We start from the raw sequence: 13464 nt of genomic DNA, 5'->3' as shown, positions 1-13464 counted from the left end.
TGACATATCGTCCTCATGAGTTAATGTTGGTAATCAATTTGAATTTATTATTATTTATAGATTTTATCAAATTTTATTTTTCAGTATCAAACAGTCAAAAAAACCTATCTTGAGTGTATTTTTAGAGTATGGATGTGTTTTTTTTTTTTTTTTTTTTTTTACACTTTATTGTAAGTTCTGTATTACTTTTTTAATATTAAAAAGGACACAATGTTATGCAGAGGTGTAATTATACTAATACAAATTTTATAGACAACGGGGGGGGGGGGGGGGGGCGTTTACGTTTTCCTGGGGGGGGCATAACAGAAAATAATTGAGAAGCACTGGGCTAAAGCAACATTGCATGTTATCTATTGCCAAGATAGAAGACAAATCTTACCATGTGTGTCCCAAAACAAGCAATGGAGAGACTGGAGAGGACACAAGTAGGTGAGTTGGGGGTGCTTAGCACGTCACGAGTGACACAACAAGACACCGCTACGATGCAGGCTAACTACACATAAATATCACACATTGTGAACAATGGAAACTGGTGCATTTTCGTCTCGTTCTCGTCTTATCAGACAAAAACTAGCATTCGTGTCGTTATGTTTTAGTCTCCCAAGAAATGTTTTTAGCTCGTTATCGTCTTGTCATCGTCATGAAAAAATTGTTCGTTGACGAAATATTTTTGTTATGATCATCTTTGACGTAAACAACACTATATAGAATATGAAAATTATCGACAGACAAGAAGGGAGAGTTGGGGAAAAAAACCCAGAAGAAACTAATTTGTGCTCCTTGTAATTCTTTGAGCATGGTTTAGGGTGGGGGGTGTCTGCATACAGTACCTTTGTCAGTCAATTTTAGCACATAATTAAATAAAAACAGGAAACACCAGACCACAGAACAAAGATTGCACACTTATGAAACGAGCTCGAATACAAGTGTTGTAATTAACAAGCTACGGACATTTCTATTAATTTATTCAAGGTTTAGAATCATTCAGAATGCGAATAGAACTAATCATTTTGCCCAGATTTAAACTTAAATATTTATTGTGGATGAATGGACAGGAATTTCCACTTGTCTTGTTGAGTCTTCCTATAAGCTTTTGAAGCTTCATCAGGAATCAACATATTTCATTACATTTTCACATCCTGTAGATGTGACGCTTGGAAATTGTGTGTGTGTGTGTGTGTGTGTTTTTTTGTCTGCACAGCATTCTTATTTAATTATTTAAAGCCTCATTACAAGCACAGTCTAACCACTGAGACAGTCACTTCAGCTAAAATATGACGTTTTACGCAGCGTAGGAGTATGAACAGAAATGCCCCTAATTAAGTCTCACTTTTCCCTTGTCTTCTCTGTCCGAAGATGTTGACTTGCTCCCTTTGCTGCATGTGTTCCCAATATGTTATATTAACCGTTATTATATAGTTGTCAACATTTAACACCGAAGACAAACTTTCCACCGGTCAGTGACACAATAAAACTCCTGCTATGTATGTTTTAGAATAGTGTCTCTAAATCACAACTACACTATACTGCAACTCTAGAGTTTTGTTATTTAACAGGAGCATTGGGGTATAGAATTAATGCTTATTGTGATGGTATACACACTGCCTAATCATTTACCCACTGGGATTTTATTTATGTCCTGAGACTTAATTATCCTGATGAACTCGAGCGATGGATTAATCCCATGGAATTGTTGACGACCATCTGCCTGCCTGTCCATCTTTTGTCAACCTTTCTTAATCTGTCACAGATGGAATTAAAGTTGAAATAAATCGTCAGCTCTCATTAAAATATCTGTTGGACAAGTCATCATATCAGGGTATAGATCTACAGTTTATTTCCTTACAAAATGCTTTTTACACATGCTGCTTGTATTAGTTAGAAAGACCAACATATAATAAATCTCAGTGCTGAAAAATTATAAGATACAATTTCCCCTTCTATGGATATATTGAAAACAGTGAACCAAAGGTCAGTTTAAACCCTTCAGACCCGCATTTTTTCTGCAGGGCGGAAAAAAAAAATCTTCGCTGATTTTTATTCTTCTCAAATACCAGAACAAAGTGCAATTTTTTGGTCGGGGATATTTCATGCTTTCATATGGGTATTTCAATGTTAATGTTACATTGTTTTTACTGAGAAATGAGCACTTACGTTTCTCTTTTTGAAGTTGCGTTTTTTCTCAGCCATTTTTAAAGACCCCAAAATAGCAAAGAGGGCATTCTAAACCTCATGATTTTTTTAATTTTGATGGGTAAATTTTCGACCAATCCTCTCTCAGAAGTGGCAATAGCAACTAAATTCAGTGTATTTATTGATTTAGAGAAGCGAACACGTCATGTCCTTCAGCAGCATGCTCAGGTCTGAAGGGGTTAAAAGTAACATGACATGAAGTGCGGTATTTTTCATTTCTAGAATCATGTGTGCACAGTTTCTTTTGTTACAGTCAGAGCAGGAGTGGAGACCACTCAATACATATGCACAGGTCCAAGAACAAAGCCGAGAATCATGTACAGTAACAATTGAAAATAACTTTGCATCGTGTTTCGTTGCATAAAAAAAAAAAAAAAAAAAAAAAAAAAATAATCGGTCCGCTCGAACCCAACAGTCCTTTAGACTGGAAGTCCCTTGTTTTTTTTTGGGCTATAAAGAAAGACCAGAAAGCCGTCAAATGACCCTGATACCAAACTGACTTCTTGGCTTTGTCAAACAATAAACCACTCAAACAAGCAATCCAGCAGACAACCCCCCTACACTCTCCTGTGGAGTCACTGCCGAGGTGTGAAGGTGGGGTTTCACTCTGGATAGCTGCAATTAGAATCTTGAATATTTGTAAATCCATGGCTCTCTTGGCTTTGTCAAACACTGAGGAACACGGAGATGGCTATTACCTATGTTCTACAACAGGGGTGCCCAATCCCGGTCCTCGAGAACCCCTATCCAGCTTGTTTTCTGTTTCTCCCTCCTTTATCACACCTGAATCAAATGATCAGCTCATCAGCAAGCTCTGCAGCAGCCTGATAACGATCCTGATTAGTTGATTCAGGCGTGTTAGAGGAGGGAGACATGGAAAACAAGCTGGATAGGGGCTCTCGAGGACCGGGATTGGACACCCCTGTTCTACAATATAAGCTAAATGGCAGCACTGAATGCATATGTGCTGTATCAGACATGCACCAGAAGGCAAGGGAGAAGGGTGGACTTCTTGGTGGGTCTTGCTAAGGAATTGGCTCACTCTCATGTGGGGGCAAAGAAGGCGCAGAAGGAAAAATTGCTTCGGCAACAACCTCCAACACCTAGCCCCGGGAAAAGGGCGAAGTGTCATACGTCACCACATAAAAAATGTTTTATTTTGTTTTTTATTACACCGTCCTTGTACTGTAGGCAAACTGCAGCTTTTGGAATATGTAAAAAGGTTGTCTGCCCAATTGCCTGCCTGAGCGGTCCACTGTCCAACAAAACCAAGCCAGCCCTGCCCTGCAAACACTCAAGATGCTAATTGGAGCAATCCAACCCTGTGGTTTTGCGAGTGTGAATGGGAATGACTAATGAGGACCTCAATACTCACAAAAGAAATGCTGATTAGGGTAGGATGACCCTTCTCTGGATACAAAAGGGATTTGTATCAACTGATCCACCTTTGGTAGATCTAGTTTAAGAGCTAATCAGAAGCCTGTTTTACATTTGCGTCATCTTAGCCACCCAATGGTCAGATCTCTGTGTGTGTTTAGACTTCAGGCTGTGTGACAAAAGCAAATTATTTGCAGAAGAGGACGCAAAGCTTGGCAAATGCTGAACATGAAACAGAATATCACAAATTCAGGCAATGAGATGATTGTTACCTGAATGCTTTCATGAGGTTAAGAAAATAACTATTATTTCTGTTGCGGGATTAGAGTTTCAGACTGAACTTGATCTGCACTAATTCATCACTCTCTGACGTCCACCCACAAGTCTCCATCCACGTGTTTCATTTCGAGATTGCTGTGCATAATGCTGCGAGTGCAATTTAGCGTCGCTGCTAAATGACAGATTAATCACACTGGTGTGAGCCCATGTAATCCGATTCCATTCAAATTCATTCTGCATGTGCAAAGCTTTTGTCGTCATACGGTAGGCTTTCGTTTTAGGCAAACATGAGCGAACACACGGCATCATCCAACTGATATGCACAGAAAGCAAATACTCTATATACAGTTGGAATTGACACATACACACCATTATTACGGTAACAATTTTAATTATGCCTTCAAAGATAATATTAGCGGGAGTCAATTCTGTTTTGTTGTTGAGAATATTTTATTATTTGTGTCGTTATTTACGGCAGCTCAAAAAAATACACTGCCTCCATATGTAGCCCCTCTGAGCGCAAAGATGTAAACAATATACAGTATGAGAAGCACCTGTCAATATGATAGAATATGACTCTAAACCACAAAAAAAATAAACACATTATTCAATTTATTCCAGTCTACCAATTTAATCAAAACTGATCATTGCGTATCAATGTGTTTGATTGTTTTTTTTTAAACCATGTTTTGATATCAGTAAAGAAATGAAAACATTGTGAAGCCACTCTTGCCATTATGCTATGCACTGAAAAACGATTTTCATTTTTAACTTTGACACCAAGCATTTCTGTTTTGACATTTTTTTTTTAAACTAATAAAAGAAATAGTAGCTATTTAACAATTAAAAAAAAAAAAATATATATATATATTACTGTATAGGTTTTATGTACTGACATCAAATGATTAAAAAATTACATATATTTTTTAAGAACTTTTATATGATTAAATATTTTAAATAATGCATTATTATGGAAAAAAGAGAAAGGAGAAACGAATCAATATATTATTAAAAATAAATCTATCAAATTTTTCTTTTTGAATATTTTAGTTTAGTTAATTCACACACATTTGAGGTATAACGTACATGGTCATATACAAGCAGTTCAAATGATAAGATGCCTGAAAATGACACTCCAAAGAAGCTATTTAAAGCTTTTAGTAGGGGCCCAGTTGGACAGCATACACATACACACACCCATACACATACATACAATTAACAATGGACAATTCCAACATCCTGGTTACATTGGATTTGATATTAGATACTTTAGTAATATTATTCAGAGAATCAGCATATAAACATACATTGCTAGGAGATGAGATTTGAGTTTTTTCTTACAAATGGAGATGGAGTGGGACATTTTAAGTGTTTTGTCAAGTTCATCCCAAATCCGTGGTCCTCTGCACACAGTGCCAAAGCCTGTACCCTTTAACTGTCTTTTTTCCCCCCAGTGATTTGATTTTTTTTTTTTTGGTAGTATATGTGTGCTGACGAGGAATTGGGAGATTGGGATGAGGTCACCTAATTTATGGTTTAGTTTATGAATGATCTGATACATTACCGAAGCATTTTGAAAGTAGTTGTGGTCTTTAAGCCTCAGAAGGTTGTGGCGTTGAAAGTCTTAACTTTTCCCCCCCGTAGTATTTCAAGCTTTTTTTTGTTTTTTTTTTTTAGATAAGTTGGAAATATGTTGCACCATATGATATTACAGTATTGTAAATGTGGTTCAAATAAAGATTTATACAGAATGAGAAGAGCAAAGAGTGGGAGATAATGTCTCACTTTAAAGAACAGCGCAGCATATTTCGACTGTTAATTTGTGAGATCATCAATATGTTTTTAACATTAAAGTACTCATCAATATGGACTCCCAGCAATATCATTTTTTAATACAACCACATAAACATTACAACATAAGTGGCATGATACATTCTTAAACAACTTTAAACGTTACAGACAAGGCTATGCAATAATCATGAATCCAACATCAGAAATTACAATCACAAATAACTGTAAGTAAAAAAAAGTAGAGATAGAGGGAGAAAAAAAGATATTAAAATAATATTAATAATAATAATAGTAAAAGAATTTTTTTAGGTTCTATCAGCCAATTCAAGCTCTTCAACAATCCTACACAGTTTCAAATCATGTTTCCCCTTCATATATTTCAAAGAAGAAAAATAATAACACTATTCTTTGTGAAAGATATTAAAATATATTTATAGGAGGGCATTTAAAAAAAATGTTTTTTAAACAGCAAAACCCTATCTGGAGGTGAGAGCATGCGAGAGCAGAATTACAGACGCCATGACTTTAACAAGATATTATCGCTTACTTACTTTGTTTCGATCCAAAAACTCCATGTAGCATGTATCACTGAGTGTCAAGACACACCTGTGAAAAGCCACAGCTGGATTTTGGGGGGATTTTATGGGTGAAACATGGTAATATAACAGGAGTCGGGATGCAGAAATTGCAGACATCAAAGAGTGGTCAAGATTTTCTTTTTCATGTATTTACCCTTTTAAACGTTGTTTTCCCCCCATTTTTCTTTGTTTGGGTTGATTATTTATCATCTAACATATTGGAGAAAATGCGACAGTAACAAAAGAAAAAAATACAATTAAGCGATAGGAATGAGGTAGATATCCGTGACTTTTTTACAGACGCCATTTTTTTCATTGTGACAATTTGTTTACAACTTTAAAACATGTGAGTGAATAATTTTTTAAAGTCGTTTTTTGAAAAAAACGAAATATGACACATCAATTAATGATTCTAAGCTAAAACGACAGACATTTTTGAATAATAAATATAATTAATTACCTCTGTTTTACGGCTGGGTTGAAACAAAAGCGGTTGCGCAACATCTGTAAACGGGGGTTTTCAGGGTAAAACAGACAAATTAAAAATAGTTCGGGGTCTTAATGCGCCATGCATCTGCTATGGCAGCATATAGACATACTGTTCTATCAAACACAACAGTTGATTTGGCTTAGAATACAGCTGTTTCTTTTAAAGAGGAGTGGAAACATAGGAGTTTGACTTTTAGGGCAGGGGGGGCACATTATGTTGATGACCCCTAAACGCAGTGTCAGCACTATAATTAGCTTTTAACAATACTTATAATAATAAGATGAAAATGAGCGTTTTTTTTTTGTCTCCCGTTATTTTTGAGGGGAATTATAAATCAGGCTGCTGGAAGGACAGCTATACTTTTCACCAAGATCATAATCCACTGAATATGGTACTCCCGCCGGTGTCGTGCTAATGTAGTTACCTCAGTCACAAATTGTATAACCTGGGCGGAGCCATATGGAGGTAGATTTGTGTCTTCATTATTCGGTCAAAAAAAAAAATGCTTCAATCAAAACAAAAAGTTGCCTCAATCAAAATATATAGTTCCAATAAAAAAAGTCACTTCAATAAAAAAAAAAATATGCTTGAATGCAAAAATAAATTTGAAACAAAAAAACAAAACAAAACAAAAAAAAAAGCATTTGAAAGCTTTTTATTTATTTATTTATTTTATTTAAGTCTTTTATTTATTTATTTTTTTTGTTTGTTTGAAGCAACTTTTTTGATTGAAGTAATGTTGTTTTTTATTTGGGCCACATTTTGGCTAGGATATTTGTGTCTTTATTATTCAATCATAAAATTAAGTTGCTTCATAGAAAAAAAGATATTTTCAAAAGAAAAATTACGTCAATTAAAAAAAAAGAGACAGAGAAATTTCAATCATAAAAAAAAAAAAAAAAAAAGGTTTTGAATGCAAAAAAATATTTGAGGCTCAAAAATTTGCATTTGAACACTTAATTTTTCATCGAAAATGTTTTCTTTGATTTTAGCAATCGTTTTTGTGTTTGGGCCATATTATGGGTAGGACATTTGTGTCAAAATCATTCAATCCCCCCAAAAGTTGCTTCAATCAAAAAAATAAAAAATCAAAAAAATAAATAAATAAAATTCAATCAAAGTAAAAATCATTTGAAAAAACAGAATTGCCCTCTCATATTTATTTTTTTTAAAATATATGCAAAAACAAATGACCGTCTAAGGTGCTTGTCACATGATCTGTTCAAAAAAATAATATATATCTTTTTTTAGTTCATTTCATTCATTTTTGTTTTCTTGCTTTACTGCCCCCCCTCCGACCCCTCTTAAACTCCGTTTATGAGTGCAAGAGCAGAAACTGCTTTTTCAGTCTTGTCTGTGTTTTCTACCATAACTTTATTAATTTCTGGGGCTTAATCCATGTTTTCATGACGATTGTTTTCCCCTGGCGTCGCTCCCGCCCTCCCTCCTGCCTATCGACTGGCTCGATAATCGACTTAATCCCTTGCTCGCTGGCTCGCTCGCTCTCTCGCACAGCAAACTCGCTGCGCTCAGTCAGCCCTCTGCAACTTTTGCAGACTCCTCACTTCCACAGACATGTCGCACAATAGCTGAAAGTCAGCCTTTGGTCGCGGCTCGTTCCGGGAGCCCAAAAGGAGCAAGCGGGCGCAGGTGTGCTCGCGGATATCGTAGTCGGAACCGCCGCTTGAAAGACGCCCCGGTCCGGATGGGAATTAGGAGCCTTTTTCCTTACTCATGAAGCGGGCCAGTAATGCAGGAGACCGACACGGTGCTCTCGTCCCTCGTTCAAGATGGCAGATTTTGATTGAGTTTTGAGCGGACATCTCTATTTCTCGTTTGCCATGAATAACGGAAAGCCTTGCACCGATGGCCCCTGTATACGAAGGTAAGTGCATGCCTTCCCCATTGAAAAGAAGGGACCGAGCGAGGGGTGGTGGGGGGGTCACGCCTGTCTTGTCTTTCTGTCAAATCATTCAACACGCAGGGTGTTTACTTTGCATTCACCCGAAACATTACTTGGCGCTCTCCTGCTCACATTGGGAAGCCGACCTGCAGCTTTTGAAATATGAGTGTGACGATGCTGTCAAACGATTCTGCACGCTTTTACTCAGAAGTCATTATATGTGCAAACACCTGCTAAAGAGCCAACCTGTGCCCTTCGAATGAATGAAAAAAGGCACACGTTACGATTGCTTACGTCCTAATCCCGTTTCTTTGTGTTATAACACATTAATTTTCCGTTGAACCCGGAGAGCAATGAGCACACGGTCATGCTGGTGCCTTACTGTATTGATTCAAAAATAAATAAGAATTTCATATTCGCTATGGCTGCAGCGACGTGTCCGTGACTAATCCCATTGGATGCCGCCCCTTAATTCTCACCCGTTTGCTGTCACTTAGATGGCAAATTTTAAAACACTGTGACTGTAATTGCCATCAAGGCAACAGCTTCGATGTACGATCACGGCACGCAATGTGTCGTAAATCCAAATCAATGCAATTGGCCCATTCTAATTAATTGTACGAACAGCAATTGTGAAATAGTCGGTTTATGATTTGAAAACGTCATACAGCTAGTAGTCTGCATTCCTTAAAAGAAAATTGATGTAGAATAGAGGCTCTCTTAACTCTTTTGGTATTCTTTGATGAAGTGATGCACACCTGCATTCTTATCGGAGCCTCATGCAAACGGATGCGTCACTAAGCAAATAATGAGTCCTGATGTCTCTAATATTTGTTTAGCCTCATGTTCAATATTTCCCCTCAGTTACTCTGTAGTCCCTCTGCTGGCATCAAAGGGTACCTCTTTGTTTTTATGGCCATTCACAAGGAGTGCAAAGGTAAAGGGGGTTCTTCCTTATGCTGAATTGTGGAGGCTACACATTGTTAAACATCAGCTTTGCCTACCTTTACAATGATAGACGTCCAATTCACTTAAACTGGGAGGACTGGCTGTGAACAGTCAGCTTTCAGTGCCATTGGCGGCATTTGATGTCCAATCTGTTTTGACTGTCGCTGCCAGCCCTCCATCACTGTCAATGGCAGTCATTGGGTTAAAGATTCAACTATTCCTATCATTTTTTCATTTGGAGCGATGACGCCTTGAGGCACCGGTTTTCTGACATGAAAAGGAAAGTTGAATTTGAGACGCCCGTGCAAAAGGTAATTAGTGCAAATTACATTCCCGGCTTTCCTCTTCGCCTCCGAGAGGGAAGAAAAGGAGACACCAGGGGGAATTGATTACCTTGCCTGTTCCTCCTCAAAGTTGGAGAGGGCTGTTATGTGCAGCCGCCGTGGAAATGACCAGAGTCTCTTTTGGAAACAACATTTTGGGGGGGCATCAACTAGAAAAAAGGCCTATCATTGTGATTACCCGCTCTTGGCCACAGGACAACTATTAACCTAACCCTGAATGATGAACTGTTTCCTCTAAATTTGTCTGTCGACTGCAGACGTCTTGTGACAAGAAAAAAAAATCTTTCAGTTGGGGTTTAAAACTAGAGCAAAAGCGAGGGGTATTGTAATTTGAATGGGTTGTGAAAACCACTTCTGAAACTTTGAAAGCTTTTGTACTATTTTAGCCTATCCTACACATGCCTTTCCTTGCCTAATCCAACAAGATGACACGCAATTCCTTGAAGGATAGGTTGTTGCGATGATAAAGATGCACAGGAAATGTGCCGAAATGCAACCTTATAAGATACAATCGGTACTGCCAACTAGTTCATTAGACGCTGCCTCTTGCTCAAAGTCACCTGGAGCCTGTGACAGACACCACCTTCCCCACAAAACATTATAAGGACAAGTGTTATGGAAATCGATCAGAGCTACAGAACATCACGTGCTGTTTCTAATCCAGTGGTACCTCGACATACAACCTCTTCGACACGCGATCTTTTCGACATCCGATGTAAAATTTGACTCACCATTTGTTTCTACAGCCGACGACATGCTCTAAATACGACGATCTATGACAGCACCGCAGTTTCTTTGTTTTCCCGCAAGACAGACACATGGCAGATTTTCTTGTGAGAGAAATCAACATGGGTTCCAACAATGTTAGTGCAGGTGGTTAAAAAAAGGAAAAAAGTTGATGCTTACTGTTACCATTGACATGAAGATAGATATGATAGAATAATATGAGCGTGGGGTGCGCATCCATGATATGGCTCCCTGAAACTAAAAAGGCTCACTCTAGCAAGTCAGCCACGCGCAGGGGTCGCGTTAACCGAATATTTTCCGTCGTTGACCGTTTTTTTAAAACGGTGACGGAAAAAACTGAAGTCCATCTGTCCTTTTGACAGGTTGCAATTCACACCCCAGACCACAGGGTGGCAAGTGAGCATATTAATTAGCTATTGTCTCTCTTGATGCATGACGTCGTTGGCCTTACTCGGAAAAATGTCAAGGCAACTGAGTGTCCGAAGTTTCTTCAAAAAGCCCCAAAATGACGATGGTGTTGATAAAAGAGGTGAAAAAAGAGTGTGGCCGCAGAGCGCGGATTCAGCCTCCAGAACAACATCAAAACGGCAATGAGAAGTCGTCTGTCCGAGGCAAAAGTCCAAAACCTCATGACAATAGCCTCTGCAGCAATCCCACTTGGGACATTTGATTATGCACAAGCGGGCACGGAATTCAAGTCCATGCGCACCAGGAGGAAGGTGTGAGATTGCGTTCAGGCCACAGCAAGTGAACTGTTAATTTCATTGTTCCATATGTAGCCTACCTACTGGGGCCACAGTCAGCTGTTTTTGTCACTGCGGAGAAAAAGTTACATATTCCTCTATCTGCTTGATGTGTGATGGCACAGTGTGGATTCTTTGTTAAGCTTGTTCGGACAGAATATTAATTAAAAATGAATGAAAAGTAAATACTATTGAATATGTCATTATTATCATCTTTAAAATTTAAGTGACGGGTAAAAATAGATTATGACCGGATTTTTATGACCCTGTCAGTCAAAATGACAGACAACGAAAAAGTCTAGCGCAACCTCTGGCCACGCGATGCATTCAGGTACAACAGCGCAAACACATTTGCCACATTAGAACCCGGTTTGTTGCATTATTACAGGTATTATTACTATTATTGTTATTATTATATTATTATTCCGATTTTTATTCATAATGTATTTGTCTTGCTCTTTGTAATTGATATTTGCAATAGTAACATCAATGTTTATTGAGAATTGAGTGTAGGTTTTCGGGCTGTGGAACAAATTAATGGAATCATAATATATTGTTATGGGAAAATCTTGCTCGACATACGACCATTTCGACTTAGAAACAAGGTCCTAGAATGAATTAACTTCGTATGTCGAGGTACTACTGTATTTGACATTATTAATTATGAACCAGGAAGTAGTGAACAAATAGAATCAAAGCCGTTTCCACACAAACCAGAATGACACTGACACTTGTGCTTTCCAAAGCTGTAAATATATGAATTCGAAATGGTGAAATCATCACATTTTTTCGCCTTCAAATTATCACCATCCTTTTTGAATCAGGAAATGACCCTAACCCTAACATACAAATAAGCAAAAACATATTTCATTTCTCACTTTTATTAACTGTTCTATTTGACCATTCTAGTTACTTTTGTCTGTTTCTGTTACCTTCCCCTCAACCCCATTGTGTTTGTCTTTTGTCCAAACGGGGCAGTGACGATAGGTTTATTTGCTTATATGAATGTATATGGTAAAAGCTTGTGTAGATTGTGTGCCATCATTTGTTTATTGTGTTGAAATCTGGTCATTGGCCAAGCAGTATTTTTCAGTGAAGATTCATTGGTTCATGAGCAGACAGATGGACAAAGTGTGACTCAAATCCTGCGAAAAAAGACTGTAGTGACTGGCAATACAGTGTCAGGGGCAGACTGGTGTTTGGTTAGTCCACCCACAGTAACCGATGGGACTTTTTACCTTGTGTGAGCAAATATAGTACAAAGGGGAACATTGCTACAGGGAATGTACCCTGCCCTGACTTGGAAGGAAGTTTCTCCTCATAGGACAGAGTGACTTTCCCAGAAATGACTCCCAGTTACATCTCCCTCCTTCCTCCGCTCACCCCGGTTGGGAGTCGCTTGATTGATCTCTTCCTCGTAGGGCGTGACCCAGACTTGCAGTCCAAGGTCGTGCCTTTTTAAGTGTTGATTAGAATTGCAGGAAGAGCTTTCTGGGCGTTCAGAATCCACGGTTTGATTACACCTTGTGGGGATGATTCCCAGTCTTTCAGGCTGGTATGTTGAGTCCTGGACTAGGGACGTAATACAACTTGATGACTCTTACAAAATTGCTTGCCAGGAACAGAAGTCATCTGTTTAGGAGTAGAGGTCACCTGACCGTTACATCAACAGGGAGTCAAAATGGCAGAAGAATATTGGTGTACTTTGTAGTATGACTGTAATATTTTGTGCTTTGAAGTTGTGTTTACACTCTTCTGGGAAAGACTGCGTGCTTGTTTTTGTGTGTTCAACCATTATTTTGATGTTTTCACAAGTTTATCCCAAAGGTGTTTGATCAGATTTCTTATTCTTCCACACCAGATTCATCTAAGGCGAACAGAAAAGGGCCTTCTCCTCAGTTGAAACAGTTGTGTCCTAAAATTTTGTTCATCCAATCTATCTACATTTTAAGATGCTGTTTTGGTCTACATGGTGACCTGATGACTTTTCAGTAGGCGGCCTTGTCAGAAATAGTTTTGAAAGGTATAAACTGTGAAAGTGAAAGACGTGAAATTCACCATTCTTCCTGCT

General features: G+C 38.2%; 1 protein-coding gene across 4 annotated transcripts in view; it reads left to right on the top strand.

The window, feature by feature from the left end:
- Window positions 1–8226: 8226 nt before the first annotated feature.
- The window catches only part of hipk2 (homeodomain interacting protein kinase 2), a 106102-nt gene continuing 100864 nt past the window's right edge, over window positions 8227–13464 (top strand). For all 4 annotated transcript variants that reach the window (XM_057835599.1, XM_057835598.1, XM_057835596.1 and 1 more), the window contains exon 1: window positions 8227–8593. In XM_057835599.1, the coding sequence (XP_057691582.1) occupies window positions 8575–8593 (19 nt within the window). In that variant the 5' untranslated portion in view covers window positions 8227–8574. The remainder of the gene's footprint in view (window positions 8594–13464) is intronic.

The sequence above is a fragment of the Corythoichthys intestinalis genome, chromosome 5 (assembly GCF_030265065.1).
Source record: "Corythoichthys intestinalis isolate RoL2023-P3 chromosome 5, ASM3026506v1, whole genome shotgun sequence".
NCBI lineage: Eukaryota > Metazoa > Chordata > Actinopteri > Syngnathiformes > Syngnathidae > Corythoichthys > Corythoichthys intestinalis.
The sequence above is the reverse complement of the archived record's forward strand: the minus strand, read 5'-3'. Positions and strand labels throughout refer to the sequence as shown.